At 41.4% G+C, this 18494-nt stretch overlaps 1 protein-coding gene across 1 annotated transcript; it reads left to right on the top strand.

Annotated features, from left to right (window-relative positions):
- Nucleotides 1-7832: 7832 nt before the first annotated feature.
- On the top strand, nt 7833-16854 carry tpm1 (tropomyosin 1 (alpha)). The gene is made up of 10 exons (XM_079223592.1): nt 7833-8055; nt 8722-8847; nt 11872-12005; nt 12383-12500; nt 13068-13138; nt 13913-13988; nt 14221-14283; nt 14405-14474; nt 15004-15082; nt 16044-16854. The coding sequence occupies exons 1-10, from the start codon at nt 7942-7944 to the stop codon at nt 16045-16047; spliced, it is 855 nt and encodes a 284-aa protein (XP_079079718.1). The 5' UTR covers nt 7833-7941; the 3' UTR covers nt 16048-16854.
- Nucleotides 16855-18494: the final 1640 nt, after the last annotated feature.

The following is an 18494-nucleotide window of genomic DNA, read 5'->3' as shown; positions in this document are numbered from 1 at the left end:
AGGTAATATATAATATTGCCCTAAATGGTTGATTGGCTTTTTCCTATTTGACAGATTATGGAAGTGTCCTGAGACAAACTGAGGTGGATTAGATTGGATGAAAACCATGTTTTATTTGTAACATGATAAACATGGTTGGTTCATATACTGCTCCTTTAAATCCAGAATGTTCTTAATTATTTTTTTTTCTTGTTTTCTTCTGCATTATGTTGTGATGCTTATAATGGTTTTATGTGAAGCACTTTGAATCGCCTTGTTGTTGAAATGTGCTATACAAATAAACTTGTCTTGCTACTACTCAGCTAAATGTTAAAGAAGTGATAGTTTGAGTGTTAAATTGCAGGAATTGTCCCACATTCTGGCGTTCATGTACTAACATAATTCACCCGCTTCCATGAGATAACAGGTGAGTGGTGCTTTTATGTGAAGTATGTGAGTTAGTTGGGGTCACATTCTGCCCACCTACTGCTGAGTGACAGCATTCGCTGTCCATTTCTCCCATGACGGCACAGCAGCTCCTTTAGCCTTCATGTAAGGAAGGCAGTATTTCTCAGTCAGCAACGACAGCAGGGCTATATTGGGTCACAGCTGAGACTCAAACCCTGGGTGCTAATTCTGGACGACTCCACAAGTAACATCAGGAATACCCATTAAACATATGTGTGACTCCAACACCCGCTCTTCCAAAGTCAGGCTCTTTCCCCAGTAATTTACCCAGATTTCTCTTGGTGTCTTGGTCTTAAACAGTGTGGGAATGAGCTGGAGCGGGAACCGTCGATCTCAGACTGTGCTGCCGACTGGAGCTGATCTGCGATGTTGCTGGGATTTAAGCTGTCGAGAGTGAAACGTAACCCTCGCCCCTTCAAGCCCTCCATCTTAATAAGGAAACTTTTGCTTGACCCTCGTTAGATGACAGGCCACATTTCTGCAGAGAAAGTAGTCGCTTTTTTCTTTTTTTCTTCTCTCAATCCTGCAGCCTCCCCGCCCTGTATTAAAGCTGAATAAACAGTCACTCACTTCACTTACTGCTCAGCAGATTTTTCTCAACACTGATGCCAGTTTCTGAGAAAGGATTTGGTGTTGGAACTGTCAACATAATTATTCAGTGTGACTTTATCCATACTATTATGTCTTACATGGACAGTTTGTCTGGCCTTTTTTTTTTGCTGATTACCTTTCTTCAGTATTCACTGTCTGGTGGAAAATAACTGTGTATACATTTACTCAAATACTGTACGTAAGAATAATTTTAAGGTACTTTTTCATTTTTATGCTATTTATTCTCTCTTTATTTCAGATACCCACAGCTGTAGTTATTAGTTTTAGTTCAGATTTGACATACAAAGAAATGATAAGCTTATTAAACACAATGCATTGCTCAACCATTTTAGTTTGTGACCCCACCAAAGAGCCTTCCAAACTTCTCAGATAGTTTTATTTAAAAGCAAGGATTGGAGAAAAGTCAAATAAATGAATACAAATATGTGAACTTTTATTGCATTAATCAGGACCCAAAGGAGGAGGCTCAACTCCTATCTTGAAAACCACTAGACTAAAGTACACAACTGTATATAAAGATGTTGAAACGAGCACAACCAGCTATTACAGTAAACTACTACTAAGTACTAATTAATGACATTTGATAATGTCATATTTAATATATCAGTTAAAGGGGTGATTTCTAATTTTACTTGATACTTTAAGTTAAGTTAGCTGATATTACTTCTGTACTTTTACTCATAGGATCCTAAATTCAGGACAATTTCTTCTGTTAAGGATTTGGTATGTTAACTTATCTAAATGATCTCAAAATGCCTTCCTCTCCCTGATGGGAGAGATGTGTTCTTCAGGCAGACTCGTAGCATAATTACTCTCTTATCGTACTGTACATTGCTATCTCTGACCCAGAGGCCTTGGATGTGGGGACAGGAATGAACCAGACCACACCAAATGGATGTCTATTTATTCTCATGTCCCTGCACTCAGACAGTTGTTTCATTACTGACTTTGCACAACTTTTGTATCGAGCCCTCTCGCTGTGTGGTGAGTCTGAGCCGGACTGGAAAACGGTCACGCAGTTGATCAAACGTGGGGCTGAAGAGAGGCTTTGGTGTAAGAATGCAGGTGCCACAGAGCTCCGGGTTCCTGTGGCATTCCTCGCTGCAGAAAGACCACGGTGACCCAGTCATAGTGAACGTAGCCCGCAAGCTTTCAAACAGCCACTCAAAACCACACTGGAATGTCTCATCACCATAGATTCTCACACACGCTCCACATTATGGCTTTTTTTTCAGCTAAGCCATGGTAATTTTGCGGTTTCAAGTTCATATGCTCATATAAACCTTCACTTTCTTCCTCAAATTTAGAAACTGGACTTTTTGGTTTGCTAAATATTGAATTTTTTAAGGTTTTGATGGTGACTATTCTCCCTCAAGGAGAGCTAAAATGGATTTTGTTTATTAAGAGAAGTTTGTCATCACAAAAATATAGACAGGTAAACTAACATACTCCCATAAATCCAGCATCCTCCTCCTCTTGCCATTGTTTAATTCCTCTGCACCCGAGGGTTCTGACATGCAGGACTGTAACAGTGGCTGAGCTGGAGGTGCATACCAAGAAGTTTTATAGCTTTGTGGAATGGAAAGAAATATCGAGTGCGTCTTTGGACCTCACAAAAAGCCCCCGCAACTTAGCCCTCTCCTCTGTCTACTCTACCTCACTAACACCAGAGAGCCCATATATGGTCACATATATGAAAGATTCTCCCTCTGTGTGCAAACACGGAAACTTCTAGCCCTGTGACATGAGGAGCAAAAGATTGAAGGCAAATATTTAAAGAAAGCTATCAACGAGATGCTGGGCAGCTGTGGAGGAGCAAGCAACAAGTATTATGCTGTAATAGGATATATCAACAAGCACAAAGCAAAGGACGGTGAGCATTTAAGTCAACATCTTAAATAGATCTTTCAAGAGCCTCTGATCCCTGAAGGAAGACTAACTCTGATGCTGTGGAAGGAATCTCTAATCTGGAACTGGGAGAAGTTCAAGCTGTCTGTAAACAATCATTTACTCCCCTCTCCCTCTTGCCCTTTACTGTGTACAAATAAACGCAACAGAAGTGCAAAAAGTGTTGTTGTCCTAAATTGGAGGCAGATTTGTATTACAGAATGTCAGAGAGATTGACTTTTCTGTTTCAGTATTCCTGCTATGACATGTCTGGCCTTTTGGAGAATTTAATTTTACACAATATTTCTAGCATAGCATCCCGCTTGAGTCTGAAATGAATCATGACAGTTCCCCCTGAATGCTTTCTCTCCTCCCCTCTTTTAGGCTAAGCTGACTGAGCAGCTTCAGATATGGCTGGCATTCTTGCCTTTCTGTGTGTCTCCATCCGTAGAGGGGGAACACAAACAAACATTCTGGGTGGAGTCCTGCCCAGGCCACAAATATTCCTCCATTATGACTTCTTCCCACATTTGTGTTTGCAGTGCTGGAAGCCTTTATTTTTGGTATTTTTACACCAAAGTTCAGCTTGTTTTCTCTCAATAACTTGCAGCTGCTTGCATTATGCCACAGATGCTTCTCTGTAAACTTTACATCTAAATCTCAACTTTGACTAATGCATCTGGAGAAAAAATGTGTCCAATCGTGAGGATTTCTATGAAACAATATGAGACAAAACAAGTTTTGCCCCATTCCTGGCCTGCAGGAGTATTATTACAGGTCCTTATAGTCAAAGAGATGACTGATCCTTTCATTTAACAGCAGCTACTTGTACTGTTGAAAAAACTTGGCACAAGAAGAATGCTGCCCATCTTCAATGGAGCACCTGCACCTAAAATATTTGACCTTCATACCTCAGGAATCTGACTCAAATTATGAGGCATGTGCATGGTAAGAATTGAGAATTTCAAGCGAATTACACAGCACTTCGTTGACAAGATAGAAAGTTTAAATGGAATTACAACTGACTGAGGGACGGTTTGTTGTTTGATTTACACCTATATCACCACGCAGAACTGTGTGAATCAGAGTGTCACAGCCTTATTGCAACGATCCTTAAAGTAGAATACTGTGGCAGTTGCTGTGCCATGGTGGTGGTTAGATGTCCACATATGCTCTAATGTACCAGTTTAAGTCTTATAAGCAGTTTATGTCAGAGGAACATTACTGGGAATAAACTCAGCGACAGTAGCCATAGACTGGTCTTGGGTTACAGCTTGGGTTGCACCCCCTCTCCTTGCTTAGGCTAAATGATTATGCCCCTGCATGGAGCTGTATCTAATTCCAGGGGTACCATCTGAACGAGCCAAGGAGTTCTCTCTATATATATCTGGGCAATGTCTGCAGAAATCTTCAGATGGTATTTGACAAGGAACCTGCCAGCACTGTGCCTCTCAGAGTTTCACTCAGTGGCTGCTCTCAACATGGAGGGACAGCTACCCGCAGTGCTCCCTCGCTGTTCTGTGTCCGTTGCAATCATTAGAAAACAACCCCACACATGTCAGAATGCAATAGCTTCACACTAAATCAAATAATTTTATTAAAGAGCGAGCAGTTTAAGATTTTCCTCCTAAAAAAAAAAAAAAAAGCCATTTTTAATTGGACAGGTATTGTGACTGAGACTCAACAGAGGCCGAGACATTCTGTCTTTAATGGAGTAGCATTTTAGACATGAGACAGCCTGAAATGTATCTCCCAAGGGTAGTATCATGCAAACATGATTTCAGGCACAACAGCCAAGCTCCTCCCTGAGCGGCGACTGAGGAGAACTGAACATTCCTTATGCATCGTGGGTTGTCACTGTAGGCCTAACAGATTAACTAATACAGGGTTACAGTCTTAGTAAAGCTCTTGGAAAGCTGTTGTGTCACTTCAATTGGCACGAGGACAAGCTGCACTACCACCTCAAGACCACAGAGTGACAGAGAGTTGAGGGTCTCTTAGGTCTGCTGCACCTGTTTCAATCAGCTGTTGTCAGACATGCTCTCAGATCTGTCCAGAAAATGGGCAATTGTTGTCTGATGGCAAGTCTGTTTTTATATACAGTGTGTTGTGAGGAATGAATTCCACGTTCAGTAAAGTCACACTACATCCTCTCAGCTGTTTGCCGCCTCTGAGGATGAACATTGAGAAGATTCTTGGCTTTTTATTTGAGCTAATGCAATCACTGTTTTCAACACAGAGAGGGCTTTCTGAAGACAATACATTCTTCATGCATGTGACGGTTGGCAAATATTTGGGACAGAAGAAAATATAGCAAGTAATATAGCAAGTAAAATGGCCAACACTTATTTGTTCATAATTTGTTCATGTTATTCCTACGAGTCAGTTCCATATTAGTTTCATGTTTCAATTCAAATGCTATAAAATGTAGATGGGCTCAAATGTTTTTCAGATGCTTTCATCGCCTCCTCTGGTCGGAGGCTTTAGACTCTTTGGGAAGCAGATTATTTTTTCAAAGAGCAAATTATATGTCTGGAGTTTTTTTTTTACTTAAGCAGCCACGAAAAAACAACTCTTGTGTTCGGAACACTACCACAGCCTAAAAATATTATTACATACTAAAGATTGTGTTATTGCTGTTCTCATCACATGTAGTCAACACAACACTAACACTATGCTTTATGTTCTTTAGCTCTATTTTAAGGTGTAAGTGCCTTTTCATTTTCCAATGTAACTCACAACACAGTAGTTTTCAATAATGTCTGGACAGGGGGAGGGATTTGAGACGACTTTAATTAAAGCAAGCGTATTGGGCCCTGGGCTATTTTTTACTGTACCATCATGGATGTGAAAGGAAACATCATAATGAAGCTTATTTTCATTCCCAGAATGCCACAGCAAATCCAGTGTGCCATCCCAAACCTCCCCGGAGTCCATTACATGAAAAGGCTGTTTAAGATGATTAAGATCAAATTGCAAATCACGATTAATACCAGTGCTCACTGTCAACGCTGGAAAGAGATTGACAAGCAATTCAGAAGATATTAAATATGACAACAGCATAAAATACTATAGCACAGAGTTTTAAATAGAAACATTCACAACTATATATTTAGCTCAGCGTATCTCACATGTTAAATTTACATGTTTGAAGCATGTTTGAACACTGTTGCTTATACATTAGATTAAGTAAATTATTTAATTTAATAAGCAATGCATTATTTTAGCATATTCAAAGCCATTTATTTGCAGTAGCAACCTCGAAGATTTTTTTTTACTTATAGCAAGTTGAGAAAAAGACCTTTTCCAGACATGTGATCCTAAAATCACATTTATTACTTGATTTTGATCCAGTGAAATATAAAAGGAGACAGAAATAAGGCCTGCTCTGTGACCAGTACTTTTATTATACAAATGTCAGGCTATTAGAACATGGGCTGGCCAAACATTAACTAAATATTGTTTCCATTACTGACCCTTTCAATCAAAGTCTAAGAATGAATTACCAGGACAATATATTGAATTATAGCAAAGCAATATTATGAGAAAATTGCAAAAACTATTCCTAATATTGGATAATATTTACGACTGAAAGTCTGCCAGGCGTATAGCAATAATAATCTGTAAAACAGGCCAAAGCCTGAACAAGACGAGGATTATTTTAGGGAACATATCTTATAGCACTGGACCTCGCTCTCTTGGCACAGCGTCGTGGATCCATATTACAGACGAAGGCAGGTGCAAGAAAGAGAAGGAGCTCCTAAAAATATCCCTGAGGTTCCTTGTGAAGTCTAGAAGACCCTTGGTGTGTCCTCAGTCACTGTAGTTGTGTGTTTTAATGTTTAACTCAGTGGATTTTTATAATGTCTTAAAATGAATAATAAACTAATAATGTATGCATTGTAATAACAATATCAGAGCATAGAATATATTGGTACACATTCATACCCTTTTAGATGTAAAGCTACTAATACATGTGTTAAATATTAACTGAAATACTCTTCTTTAGCACTTTATAAAGCAGTAAACCTTTCTTAAATGCCAAGCCAGTTAGCGGCTCTGCTGCTGTAATTGAGGTATACAACAAATCCTGCCTGCCTGGCTGGTGCTGGAGGCTGTGCCACCACAGTCAAGTGACACATCAACAGTTTACAGGGAGGATATCTGATATATTATCAGGTAAACACTTCCCCAGACTGTGAACAATGCCCCTAGAGCTTGCTGGGTTTACCGAAGGCATCTCCTCTCAATCAGCACACTTGGCTTGAGCTAACCACATTTATGCTCTCACACACACACACACACGCACACACGCACACACACACACACACACACACACACACACACACACACACACACACACACACACACACACACACACACACCAGTTGACAAAGCCTGGTAACACTGTTAGCAGCTGCTTGGGGTCCCACTCAGCCTGCAACAGGACAAAACACAGATGAACAAGAGAATACTGTGAAGATCATTTCCATGAACAGCAAACCGTATCCCAGATTTCATTAATACTCTTCTGGGAATTAAAAACAAAATGCATGAGACATTCAATAAAGAGACAAATACCACATGCTGCCTTTAAATGTGTTGCCACAGTGGTAAAACAAACAATGTGCTCATCCAGAAAGCTTCATCTGCATCTTCTCCATTAAATGGCTTCCTTTCCGTGGGAGCTGCCTGCTTGTCCATCACACCCCATATAAAGGCGTATCAAAAGTCAAATGTTTGGGAGCAACGAATCGCAGAGCAGAGCCTTAAAAAACGCCCGAGTACCCACACACGCCCCCTCCGAAAAAGTATTGGATGTCCAAAGGAATCCAGTCACCCCCCCTTGGAAGTACATATTTGACAGGGTACAGTCAGGCAGAGCCTGTACTTCAGCTTGGTGTTCAGTTAGGCACAGACGCTCAAGTCGCTCTCCCACTCCCTTCTTGGTTTTAATTTGGACGTTTTGTTGGTGCCTAACAGAAATCAGCAGCCATGGACGCCATCAAGAAGAAGATGCAGATGCTCAAGCTCGACAAGGAGAATGCCTTGGACAGAGCTGAGCAGGCTGAGGGAGACAAGAAGGCAGCTGAGGACAGAAGCAAACAGGTCGGCTGATGTGTTTTTCTTTTGTGGAAAATCCATAGAAAAAAGCAGGAATACCAGTAGCAGTTTAAAGCAGCTGTCCTTTAAATGGATCGCCTCCTAAATACGGATTTATTACTTTCATGGATAATTCCAAATAAGGATTAAATTAAGAATAATTCATCCTTCTTGAATTTTTGGATGCTATAAATCCTCATCAACAGTTTTGGTGATGTAAATATAGTCTAGAAAAGAATGTTGATCATTTATAAAATGTATATTTGAGAGAAATATGTTTGATAATAAATTCAATAATTGCATGTTCATTTTCATATTGTGTTTAACTTTATGATGTTTTTTATATGCATGTATAGTTAGAGGACGATATAAGAGAGTTGGAAAAGAAATTGCGCTTGTCTGAAGACGAAAGAGATAAAGTGTTTGAGGAGTTCCAAACTGCTGAGGAAAAGCTGCTCACCGCTGAGGAGGTCGCCACCAAGGTATCTGATCCTGACGTGCATGAGCTTCCCTAACTTTTCTGCTCTCTTTCCCTTTCTCCTCTCCTGTCCTGTCCTCTCCCGTCCTGTCCTGTGTGTCTCTCTCTCTGTCCGCGCTCTTGCGCCTGTGCGCGTTCACGCAACTCCACGCTGATCACCTCTGAAACTGTCTGGGCACTGAAACTCGCCTCAGCTTGAGGACGATTTGGTAGCTCTGCAGAAGAAGCTGAAGGGAACTGAGGATGAGTTGGACAAGTACTCCGAGGCTCTTAAAGACGCCCAGGAGAAACTTGAGCTGGCTGAGAAGAAAGCCGCAGATGTAAGTAAGAAAGGGGTTCACAATGGCACCATTCCTACACCACGCTTCTTCACACCTTCACTCTGCACTGGGACCCCATGGGGCGAGCGACAGTTGATGCTCATTCAAATTTGAGCATCAAAGTCCAAATGGACTTTGCATCAAATGTCCAATTATTGTTGAACAATATGCACACTCATGTACTTAAGTCTGCCCAAAGAAAGTCAGAGTGGCTGTTTGACTGCAACACTCATTATTTATTTAAAATCCAATGAATTCATAACTCATAACATTGAAATCCTATATTTCCCAAGTGTTTTAGGCCTCATGTATTCAGTCCGACAGGTCTTAGGCTGAATACGTGTTTTTCAGAGTGAACAGTAAATGGTGCGCAGTCGTCCAGAGAGCGCAGGGAGCAAGCGCCTGGATAAATATAGCCCACTGCTTTATATGGTCAAGATAGAGCTCATACTGCGGGCTGTGCTCTATGCTAACCACAGGGGGGAACCGCTGTCAAGAAACGAGTGTTTTAAAATATATTCCCTTTGGATAAATACATGACAACTAAACGATGTAAACACTTTAAGTCAGAAACTGTTTTTTTTTACGACAAAGAATCCCGTGAACGCCCGAGTCAGTGTGACTGTCTGATGCAGCAGCACTTTGTCCACAAGAGTCAATCAGGGGAATCAATGTGTAGCGTGGTTTGTAAGTGGCCTCCAGGATAACCCGTTGTAAAAAAAAAAAAAATCCTTTAATTGGATTCCTCCAGGGAGTTAAGCCTTAGTGTGACTCGAGTGAGTTTTAGCCTGCCCTCTCATACTTGATGCTGTATTACTTTCCATGTTGGCATATATTGCTGTGGTTTTTACTTAATAGTTCTATGTAGGGAGGTTTAAATATGTCTGTCGTGCTCAAACGAGTTTAACTGGTACTTAAGGTTTTATAGCCTTGATTCTCTTCCCCTTTCATATACAAGTTTTTTTTGGTGATATTTGCAAAGTTTAAAACGTAGTCTGTAATTACTGATTTCAGTGAAGACTTACTGAATGGCCTGTAGTCGGTAGAAGTATTTTACTGTCCTATGTATTACTCAAAGTTGACCAGCAGATGGCGCTGTGGCTCTGTTAGATAGCTACACCGCTTACAGTGTATTGACTGGGTGTGTTCTCGTCACTAAAAATGCATTGTTACTTTGCATCAATTCAATTTCACATTTCATTATTTCATGGGGCAATCCAGAATAACTCCAGTATAAAGCTTTGCAAAAGCATTCAGAATAGTGTTAATTCATTTTCAGGTCTATTTTGAAATCAGTAGCACTTCCTGGGCAAATGCAGGCATCGCAGAGAGCGTCTCGAGGAAGCCTGCGCACGTTCAGCCCGTCTTCACGCAGCTTTCGCAAGCTTTTCACAATCAAGGACGTCACCTCGAGCCCTGACAATTGTGCTGCAGCTCAGAGCGTAGCCTTTAAAAAAAAAGAGCATAGTTGTAGAGTTAACAATGGCCGGAGCCGCATCGCTCGAGGCAGTCAAACGAAAGATCAAATTTTTACAAGATCAGGCCGACGGTGCTGAAGAGAAAGCCGAGACATTACAGAAGGAGTTGCTTGCGGAGAGGAAAACCAGGGAACAAGTAAGCATTTTGTTTTACCGCGCGTGCAGCCAGAGAGACAGGTGCGGCTCATTAAACGCAATATTACACATCTTGTGTATATTCGTGCCGCTGGATCAAAGGCGACGCCGTGATATAGCGGGATTCCTCTTGACGCACCTTACTGCGAGCTAAGCTTTACACGGCTCCATGCAGAGCCAGCCACCACAAAGTAGCCGACTCCGCCGAGGGTTTGATAGCCTGCTGCTGTCGGCTAAGCGTTTTATAATTGGTAACGTTAGGCCACCGATGCCCAATGCATATTACTGGAAACCCCGCGAAAACGGTGCAATAGTGCGTTGCCTCATATCTCAGTACTGTGTTTCACTTGCATCGCCTTTGATGCACTTTGCTGTTAGCGGTCCTCTTCAACCTGCTTTCCAGTAACTTCCGTTTATTCTGTCTGCAGGCACGCCAACCGCAGGTTAAACATTTGAATAAATAATTTTCAGCAACCAGGAAGTTACAAACAATCTGTAGGAACATTTAAGGTGCCAGTCCGCTCTGTGAGTTTTTGCTCTTTGCCTTGCCCTTATAAGGACAATAAGAGTGATTTCCCCTCGTGTGAACATAGCGGCAGTTATCTAGACGGGAAATAAATCTTTCTGCAGGGGCTTATAGCAGTCTGAGCCTATCTCAGGCTTTATGTTAATCACCCGTGAGGTGTTTTTAAAGGGAGTTAAACGCATTTTGCCTCAGTTTATAGGTTATTAGTACTTCCTTGTTACTTCACAACCTGCGATGCACTTTGATCCACCACTGCTCACTCAAACGTGAATTGCAGGGGAAACAGTCAAACCACTGGTAACTGCAGTCTCAAACCTGCTGAACAGACTTCACGAAGCAGAAGTACAGGTTTGAATCGTCACAGGAAAGGTCTGCTCTTTTCCAAGTCCCTATTAGTGCTTAGTGACTTTTCTCTGAAGATACCAGATAATTTTACCAATTGGTTGAACATGTGATCAGTTAAATTCCATTTAAATGTCTCCTAGTATGTGTTCACCGTCCAGGGAGTCTCCTCTTTGTATGTGCGCCATGAGAGCTGTCATATGCAGTTTAATTGTCTCGCTTTGACTTGAGCTAGTTAATGTTCTCTCAGGGGTCTAGTAATGAGGCAGGGTATTCAACCTTCTGTCATCTTGGGACATTGTCATTATAAATAGTCAATTAGGTGCACTGGTACAAGGAAGGCTTTTCCCAACAGGTTGCATACAGAAACCATTTTGCACAACATGGATTACAGTCACACACCTTGCACAAAACAAAAACAATCCACCACTCTGTTCATTCTTTTGGCTGACTTGTTCGGATGCGCTAGTGTAATTTTCAGGTTGTTTGTGAAAGACGGCGACCTCTAAACTTTCTCCTCGCTTGCTCCTCTTCTCTCCCTAGGCTGAGAGCGATGTCGCTTCCCTTAACAGACGTATCCAGCTGGTTGAGGAGGAGTTGGATCGCGCTCAGGAGCGTCTGGCAACTGCCCTGACCAAGCTGGAGGAGGCTGAGAAGGCTGCTGATGAGAGCGAGAGGTGGGTTCTTATGAGCAGCATTGACTCAGACCTCTGATCTCGCTCTCTCGCTGCAGAGACCAGGTGGCGGGTCTGTGTTTCTGTCTCTTCGTACGGGGTACAAGCGGAGCCTCTGTGCTGCAGAGCCGGATGTCACACAGCTCACTGTCACACTAGCTGTGTCAGATAGTGCAGTCATTTATTAACATCCCCAAATTCAGTATTTTATCCCATTTTCATGTCAGAAAGCAATTAGCCGTTTACTTTAGAAGGACATATTAAAGATTTACCAGCCAAAACTACTGTGCACTAGACCTGTGTGTCCTCAGGGAGACTGAAGACGGTCAAGTCTCCGGTCTGGATCTCTAACAACCCTTTATGTTTGTTCTCTCACACAGAGGCATGAAGGTCATTGAGAACAGGGCCATGAAGGACGAGGAGAAGATGGAGCTGCAGGAGATCCAGCTGAAGGAGGCCAAGCACATTGCTGAGGAGGCTGACCGCAAATATGAGGAGGCGAGTTTTTCAGCCTCTGGCTGCCACCCCAAAAGACTGCAACATCAAACACACAGTTACTCATTTAAATGACTTCTGCAACCTCAAACACAGTTACTCATTTACTGCAACCAGTAATTAGGTGACATATTTGTTGCCTGTATTGATAACAGGTGGATTTACAAGATATTTTTTTCATAATGTCTTAGTCTGTTAATTATATGTAACTCGTTCATGTTTTACGGTCCGATAAGGATGTGTTTTACGCAATTATAACAAAAGTTTGAATGTGTCTTTCTAGAATAAGTTATAGTTGTTGACAAATAATGTGCATTAATATACATTTAATTCTTTTATTTATATATATATATATATATATATATATATAAAAGAATTAAATGTAACTACATGATAGTGTATTTATGTCATCCTTATAAATTCTTAATGATGGGTGTTAAAGTAAAGTGTTACCAAGTGAAGTTTTAAAATATTAGAGGGCTTTCAGGAAGAAGAGAAAAAAAAAAACACATCCTAGTTGTGTCCCAGTCATTTGTTACATTGTAACACCTTATTGTGCTGCACCTAAAGGTGGCCCGTAAGCTGGTCATCATTGAGGGTGACCTGGAGCGTACAGAGGAGCGCGCTGAGCTGAATGAGGGGTAAGATGTTCCACCTTTACATGCACGAAAGCTGCACTTACATTTGCACGTGCGCTGGCATTTTAACGGTAGAGCACTAATACACAAAGTATAAGACTAGTATCCATTTGAACAGTGTACCCTGTGTTCATTATTTGCATGCTCTCCATGGTTTGAATGGTTTTGGCTTGCACATGTACGCCGCACCCATAAACAGACGGACTCGGAGAGCGGACGATGAGATCAGGGTTTTGGAGCAAAGCATGAAATCACTAAACTCCTCAGTCACTAAGGTACTACAAACAACAACAACTAACACATATCTTTGAGTGGCTCCTCCAACTGCCATTCCTGCTGTTAAGTGTCCCCTCTGCTTTGCTTGCTGCGCTTGTCCTTTTCCTCTTTTATGCTCTTATATTTGGGGTAGTTGGACTCTTTAGCGTCTCTAACATGGCAGAGACTGTGCATGAATAACACCTCACATTTAAGAGAAAGCATGATATTTAGCGAAAATATTTTTAAACAAATTCACGATTTAATTGCAACACACTGCTCTTTGTGTGATTACAAGATTCACATTTCTATTCTCACAATCCTGCACTGTTAAGGCACTTTTAAGGTACTTGGGGTTCCCTCCCTGTTCCATCCTTGTAGTTCTTATTTATCTTGTTTCCTGTCTCCCTTTTTCTCCCTGGTTTGTGTCCACCTCTGGTTCGGTCCATCCTCGATCTCCTCCTTTTCCTCTACCCCCTCTTCTTATCCTTCGCAACTTCCTCCCCTCATCTAAAACACCAGCAAATGCTCTGAGCTTGAGGAAGAGTTGAAAACTGTGACCAACAACCTGAAGTCACTGGAGGCCCAGGCTGAGAAGGTAAGTGCAGCCTTCTGGCCAAGTGCATGCTGTCAAACCCCTCAGCTCCCAGTTAGACTGGGTGGATGGGGAACAGAGGAGCATTGCGGAGCCAAATGTCTTCAGTTTTATTTCATAATCCAGCCGCATCTGTAACAATGTATAGACATGTGTTTGTACACAACATTCAGAGTTTGACTCCATGTCCATATGTTTGACACCTTATGACACACCATATGTTTTTGTCCCACAGTACTCCCAGAAGGAGGACAAATACGAGGAGGAGATCAAGGTCCTGACCGACAAGCTGAAGGAGGTAGAGTTTCACAAGGCCTTAACTGGGGTCGCAGGCTGACTCCGGGATAATTTCTACACGTCACAGGTGCTGTATCACACTTTGTGTTGGACTCACTCTTACATCTGTCTCTGTAACACAGGCTGAGACTCGTGCTGAGTTTGCTGAGAGATCAGTAGCCAAGCTTGAGAAGACCATTGATGACTTGGAAGGTATGATTTTTTGTTTTTGCCCCTCACCCCAGAATGCTTTTCTGGTTGCTTTGAAATGGTTAAAAACAAAAAAAAATCTCTTTAGCCTATTATTTGCTTTGCTCTTAAACTATATTTCTGCTTCCCTCTTAATGCCATCATGGCTCTTTTCTTTTTCTATTAAGTTTATTTGTTTTTGCCTTTCAAGGTAGGAAAGAATGACTTTGATTTATATCGGAGATATCAGGCCTAAATGTTGACTTAGTGTTCAAGGAGTAATGTGGAGGGCAAAGGGCTGAGAGTGAAAGATATGGTCCATTTCTTTATGGCGCTGAGGGATTTCCCCTGACTTTTGTTGCACTTCCATTCTGTCATTTTCTGGTGTAACTTTTGTTTTCCTCCTTTTCATTTTTTTTTTCTGTCACCTCTTCCTATCTTTTTCTCTCTCTTGCCAATATTCTGGATGCTTCACCCTTCACCTCCTTGCCATGTGCTCCTTCACCTTTGCCCCCACCTCCCCCTCCCCCTGCACTCCCCGGCCCACCAATAGATGAGTTGTATGCCCAGAAACTGAAGTACAAGGCCATCAGCGAGGAGCTGGACCACGCCCTCAACGACATGACTTCCATGTAATTTTCAACTTGCTGCGCCTGCTTGTTCCGCCGCCACCCTCCTTTCTTCGCCTGCACCTCTGTTTCCCTTTACACAAGCTACCTCAGCTTAATCTCCTCCCTTGTATCTGTCCCTACACTTGAACATGGTTTGCAGCTGTGTTTTTATATAGTCTTAAAGTTGAATGTCTTAAAACGGACATTGTGGTATTCCGTGTAATTTGAAGTCCACAGCAATAATTACAACTCACTCCGGTTTCCCCGTCACACTTCTTCATTAGTGTGGCTATGATACTGAATGCCCTTTGTATCAGTATCATTGATGTTTGAAGAATACTGTAAACTGGACTTGAGTAATGTTATGCATTGCTAATTTTGACAGTCTATGCACATTTTTACAGATTCATACTAATTTTTTGAATACAAAATATTTTCACAAGATATTTTGACATTCTGGCAATGCATGAAAGTTATCTGAATTTTTGTTTCAATGAATCGGATTCTAACTCCAGGTTATGAGTGTTTGGTCTTTCCTCTTCTACTAACATGGTCTACTTCTGTCCAGAAGAAAGGCCCTGAGTGTTGAGATGCCCCCTTTGTTCCGCCGTTGCACCAGTTGAAGGTTAACTGTCACTGTTTAGCATCGCTGTTGTTGAGTCCCCAGTTTTGCTAAATTAGTGGTGTCCCCAACGTTTGGCCACTCTGTGGGAGATTGATAAAGCGCACAGTGTCAATCTGGTAAAGCTTGTGTGCTACCAGAAAGGTCTCAATGTAAATCAGAGGAAGGAGTTGGTCCGACCTCCAGATTGTGTTTGCCAGTGTGTGCTGTATCTCACAATGCACTGTCATTGTGAAGCCTGGTGTTGTAGTGCCGTGTGGTTGACTCCTGTGGTTCTGGTATCGTGTGGTGCGCATCTCAAATCCCCGTAGATCCCACGCCGACCCCCCTGGTTCACTGTACTTCTTCTCTCCCACACAGATAAATATTTCACACCTCATCAAAGACGCTTCCTGTCGGCTGAGCTGCATCTGTCTGCGCTCTCCAGCCATCTCTCAATTTTCCCATCCCTCTCTGTCTTTACTTTCCTTTCCTCTTCATGTTTTCATCCTCATGTCGAAGTTAATTTCATCCCATCACTTGTACAGACTCCTAGAATCTTTCTGCATTGTGTAAAAAAAAATAAACGTCCTTCCTTCTATGTAAGCGATATCTCTTTACTCTGTCCTTTTTTTTCCTTTTTAATTTATTTATTTTCAAGAGGCTCTTAAAAAAACAACAAGTAGCCTTGAGTTTAAGTTATAATTTTCCTTTTTTCTGCATCTCAACAAGCCATTAGTTGAGCTTCACCCAGCTTTTCTTTGTTCTTGTTCTTTTCTTCAAATATTGTTCTGTCAACCTGAGATGTAAGGAATATCACAGTAGTGGCATGGGCACAGAAACCTAGAACAACTACAGGTTGTTGACTGAAAGCTGAGCCAAGTTGTCTTCTCTCTTAGCATTTGAACCTGATGCATGCAAGCACTTTTCAACATGTAGTACTGTGACAGGAGGAGCTGACTGGAAAGACTTTAGAATTGTAGGGAATTAGTGTTTGATTGTTATCGGGATTGTGGTGAAGTAGAAGAGTAAAGGGCGTTATGGCGGAGTACAGAACAGTATGTAAGGTTTGTTTAGCCTCATTAGGTTGCTGAAAAAATTGGAGTAAACTGCTATCGGTGATTATGAGACATGGGCTTTGTATGATACACAGTATCCTGTCATATATTTGAATAAATGAACAATCACACATTCTGAGTGTTTTTTTTTTTTTTTTAAGTTGTCCCCTTAACTCCAGAGCGAGAAGCAGAAATAAGCAATTTTGGGTGTTTTTGAGATATCATAACTCAAATAGGACTGCAGAATAATAGGTGAGCCACATTCTTACCTTGTCAGCCCACAACAAACTGCTTGATTCGGAGTTTGGATATTGATCGGCCATATTTTAAAAGATGATAAGATTCACTTGACAGACAATGGTATGACGAAGTGTCAGATACACTTGTAGTTTAGGATTTTTCTTTTCCTATTTTGTTCCCACATTATCCAGGTTTAAAGGTTTTATATTTTAAGCTGCCATTTCATCTTTTTTGGCTCAATGTGCTCATCTTTTTTTCACTCTACACACACAACCCCCCTCTCCAAAAAAGAAAATCAAAACACTGTTTGATTATGTTATTGAATGGCTATTCGGATACTGTCCGTGTGTTTTCTAAAGATTAAAAAAGTAACTAATGGCCTGTTCTGGACAAGGTAGGTGTCAAAAGGCCTTTTCTCTTTTCCATTTTCCTCTGACTTCCTGTCCTCTCTGTTTTTTCTACCTGCTTTCTGACTGCAAAGATCGCCTCCACCTGCAACTTCAGACAAACCGCCTTCTCACTAACGAACTGCGCGTGGCCTTGAATGAGGACTAAATTGCGTGACTGTTTTCTCTGTTTGTTACGATTTTGTGTGTGACAATCTGATCTAGAGCAAGATCCAAAGTTCTTCCGTTTGCATTGTCCACGTACGATGCCCGCACTGCTTGAAATCTGTGTTGCTGTTAGTGGAAGTGTAGTTAAAGTTTGGTGAAAATCAGGGATTAACTCAAATATATATGTATAATCTTGCAACCTAGTATGATATAATACAATATTTTTGTATGGATTGTTGTGTTTGTGTATTAATGATAACTTATAACATAATGTTGTGACTGGCTGTTTGCATGGTGGCTTGCACATCATAATATGAGCTTGTTTACATAATATGTGTAGGTTTAAACCATTTTAGTGACTGACCTTAGTGATGTAGTCAGCTTGACTATTAATGCAGGCTAACCACTCACTTTTGCTTGCTTCTGTGAGATTATAACTTCTCCGTTTGATGTCCTAACAGAGAAACTGTCACAAGCTAAGGAAGAGAACCTCGATATGCACCAGATGCTGGACCAGACTCTAATGGAACTGAATAATTTGTGAAAGCACTGTCTGACCTCACACACACTGTGGTTTTTGGCTTTTTGTACATGCACCTTGCTTATCATAAACCGCTCTTCTCATACCTTGCCCATGGTGGAGATGAAACGACCAAATGCATTTCCTATTTCACCGTCCTGCCTTCAGCGGAACTTGACCAAGGAGCAAAGATGAGGGGAAGTACAGTTTAGCCATTCCCTTTGATGAAGCCTAAACTGAGAAACAATATTGTTTTTCGCAAGCCAGTTTTAATCTTGTAATGATGTCTGCCTTTTGCAATCCTTGAGTTTTTTCTTTTCTTTTGTTTTCTCCTGCGTTGAAGCTAATCTGGTACGTTCCATTCCATCTAGGTTATGCACATATAGAAGGACAAAGTGGAGAAATGTTGAACCTTAAGACAAATGTTTAAAAAGATATATATGCCCTTCTCCCATAGGAT

This window comes from Taurulus bubalis (assembly GCF_910589615.1).
Source record: "Taurulus bubalis genome assembly, chromosome: 9".
Classification (NCBI taxonomy): Eukaryota; Metazoa; Chordata; class Actinopteri; order Perciformes; family Cottidae; genus Taurulus; species Taurulus bubalis.
This window is presented reverse-complemented; position numbering and strand designations above follow the sequence as displayed.

Excerpts from the sequence above, each read along its gene's own strand:
- tpm1 (XM_079223592.1), top strand. The coding sequence starts at position 7,942 with ATGGACGCCATCAAGAAGAAGATGCAGATGCTCAAGCTCGACAAGGAG. Across the intron at positions 14,284-14,404 it reads TGACCGACAAGCTGAAGGAG|GCTGAGACTCGTGCTGAGTT; the intron begins GTAGAGTTTCAC and ends TCTGTAACACAG. Across the intron at positions 14,475-15,003 it reads GACCATTGATGACTTGGAAG|ATGAGTTGTATGCCCAGAAA; the intron begins GTATGATTTTTT and ends GCCCACCAATAG.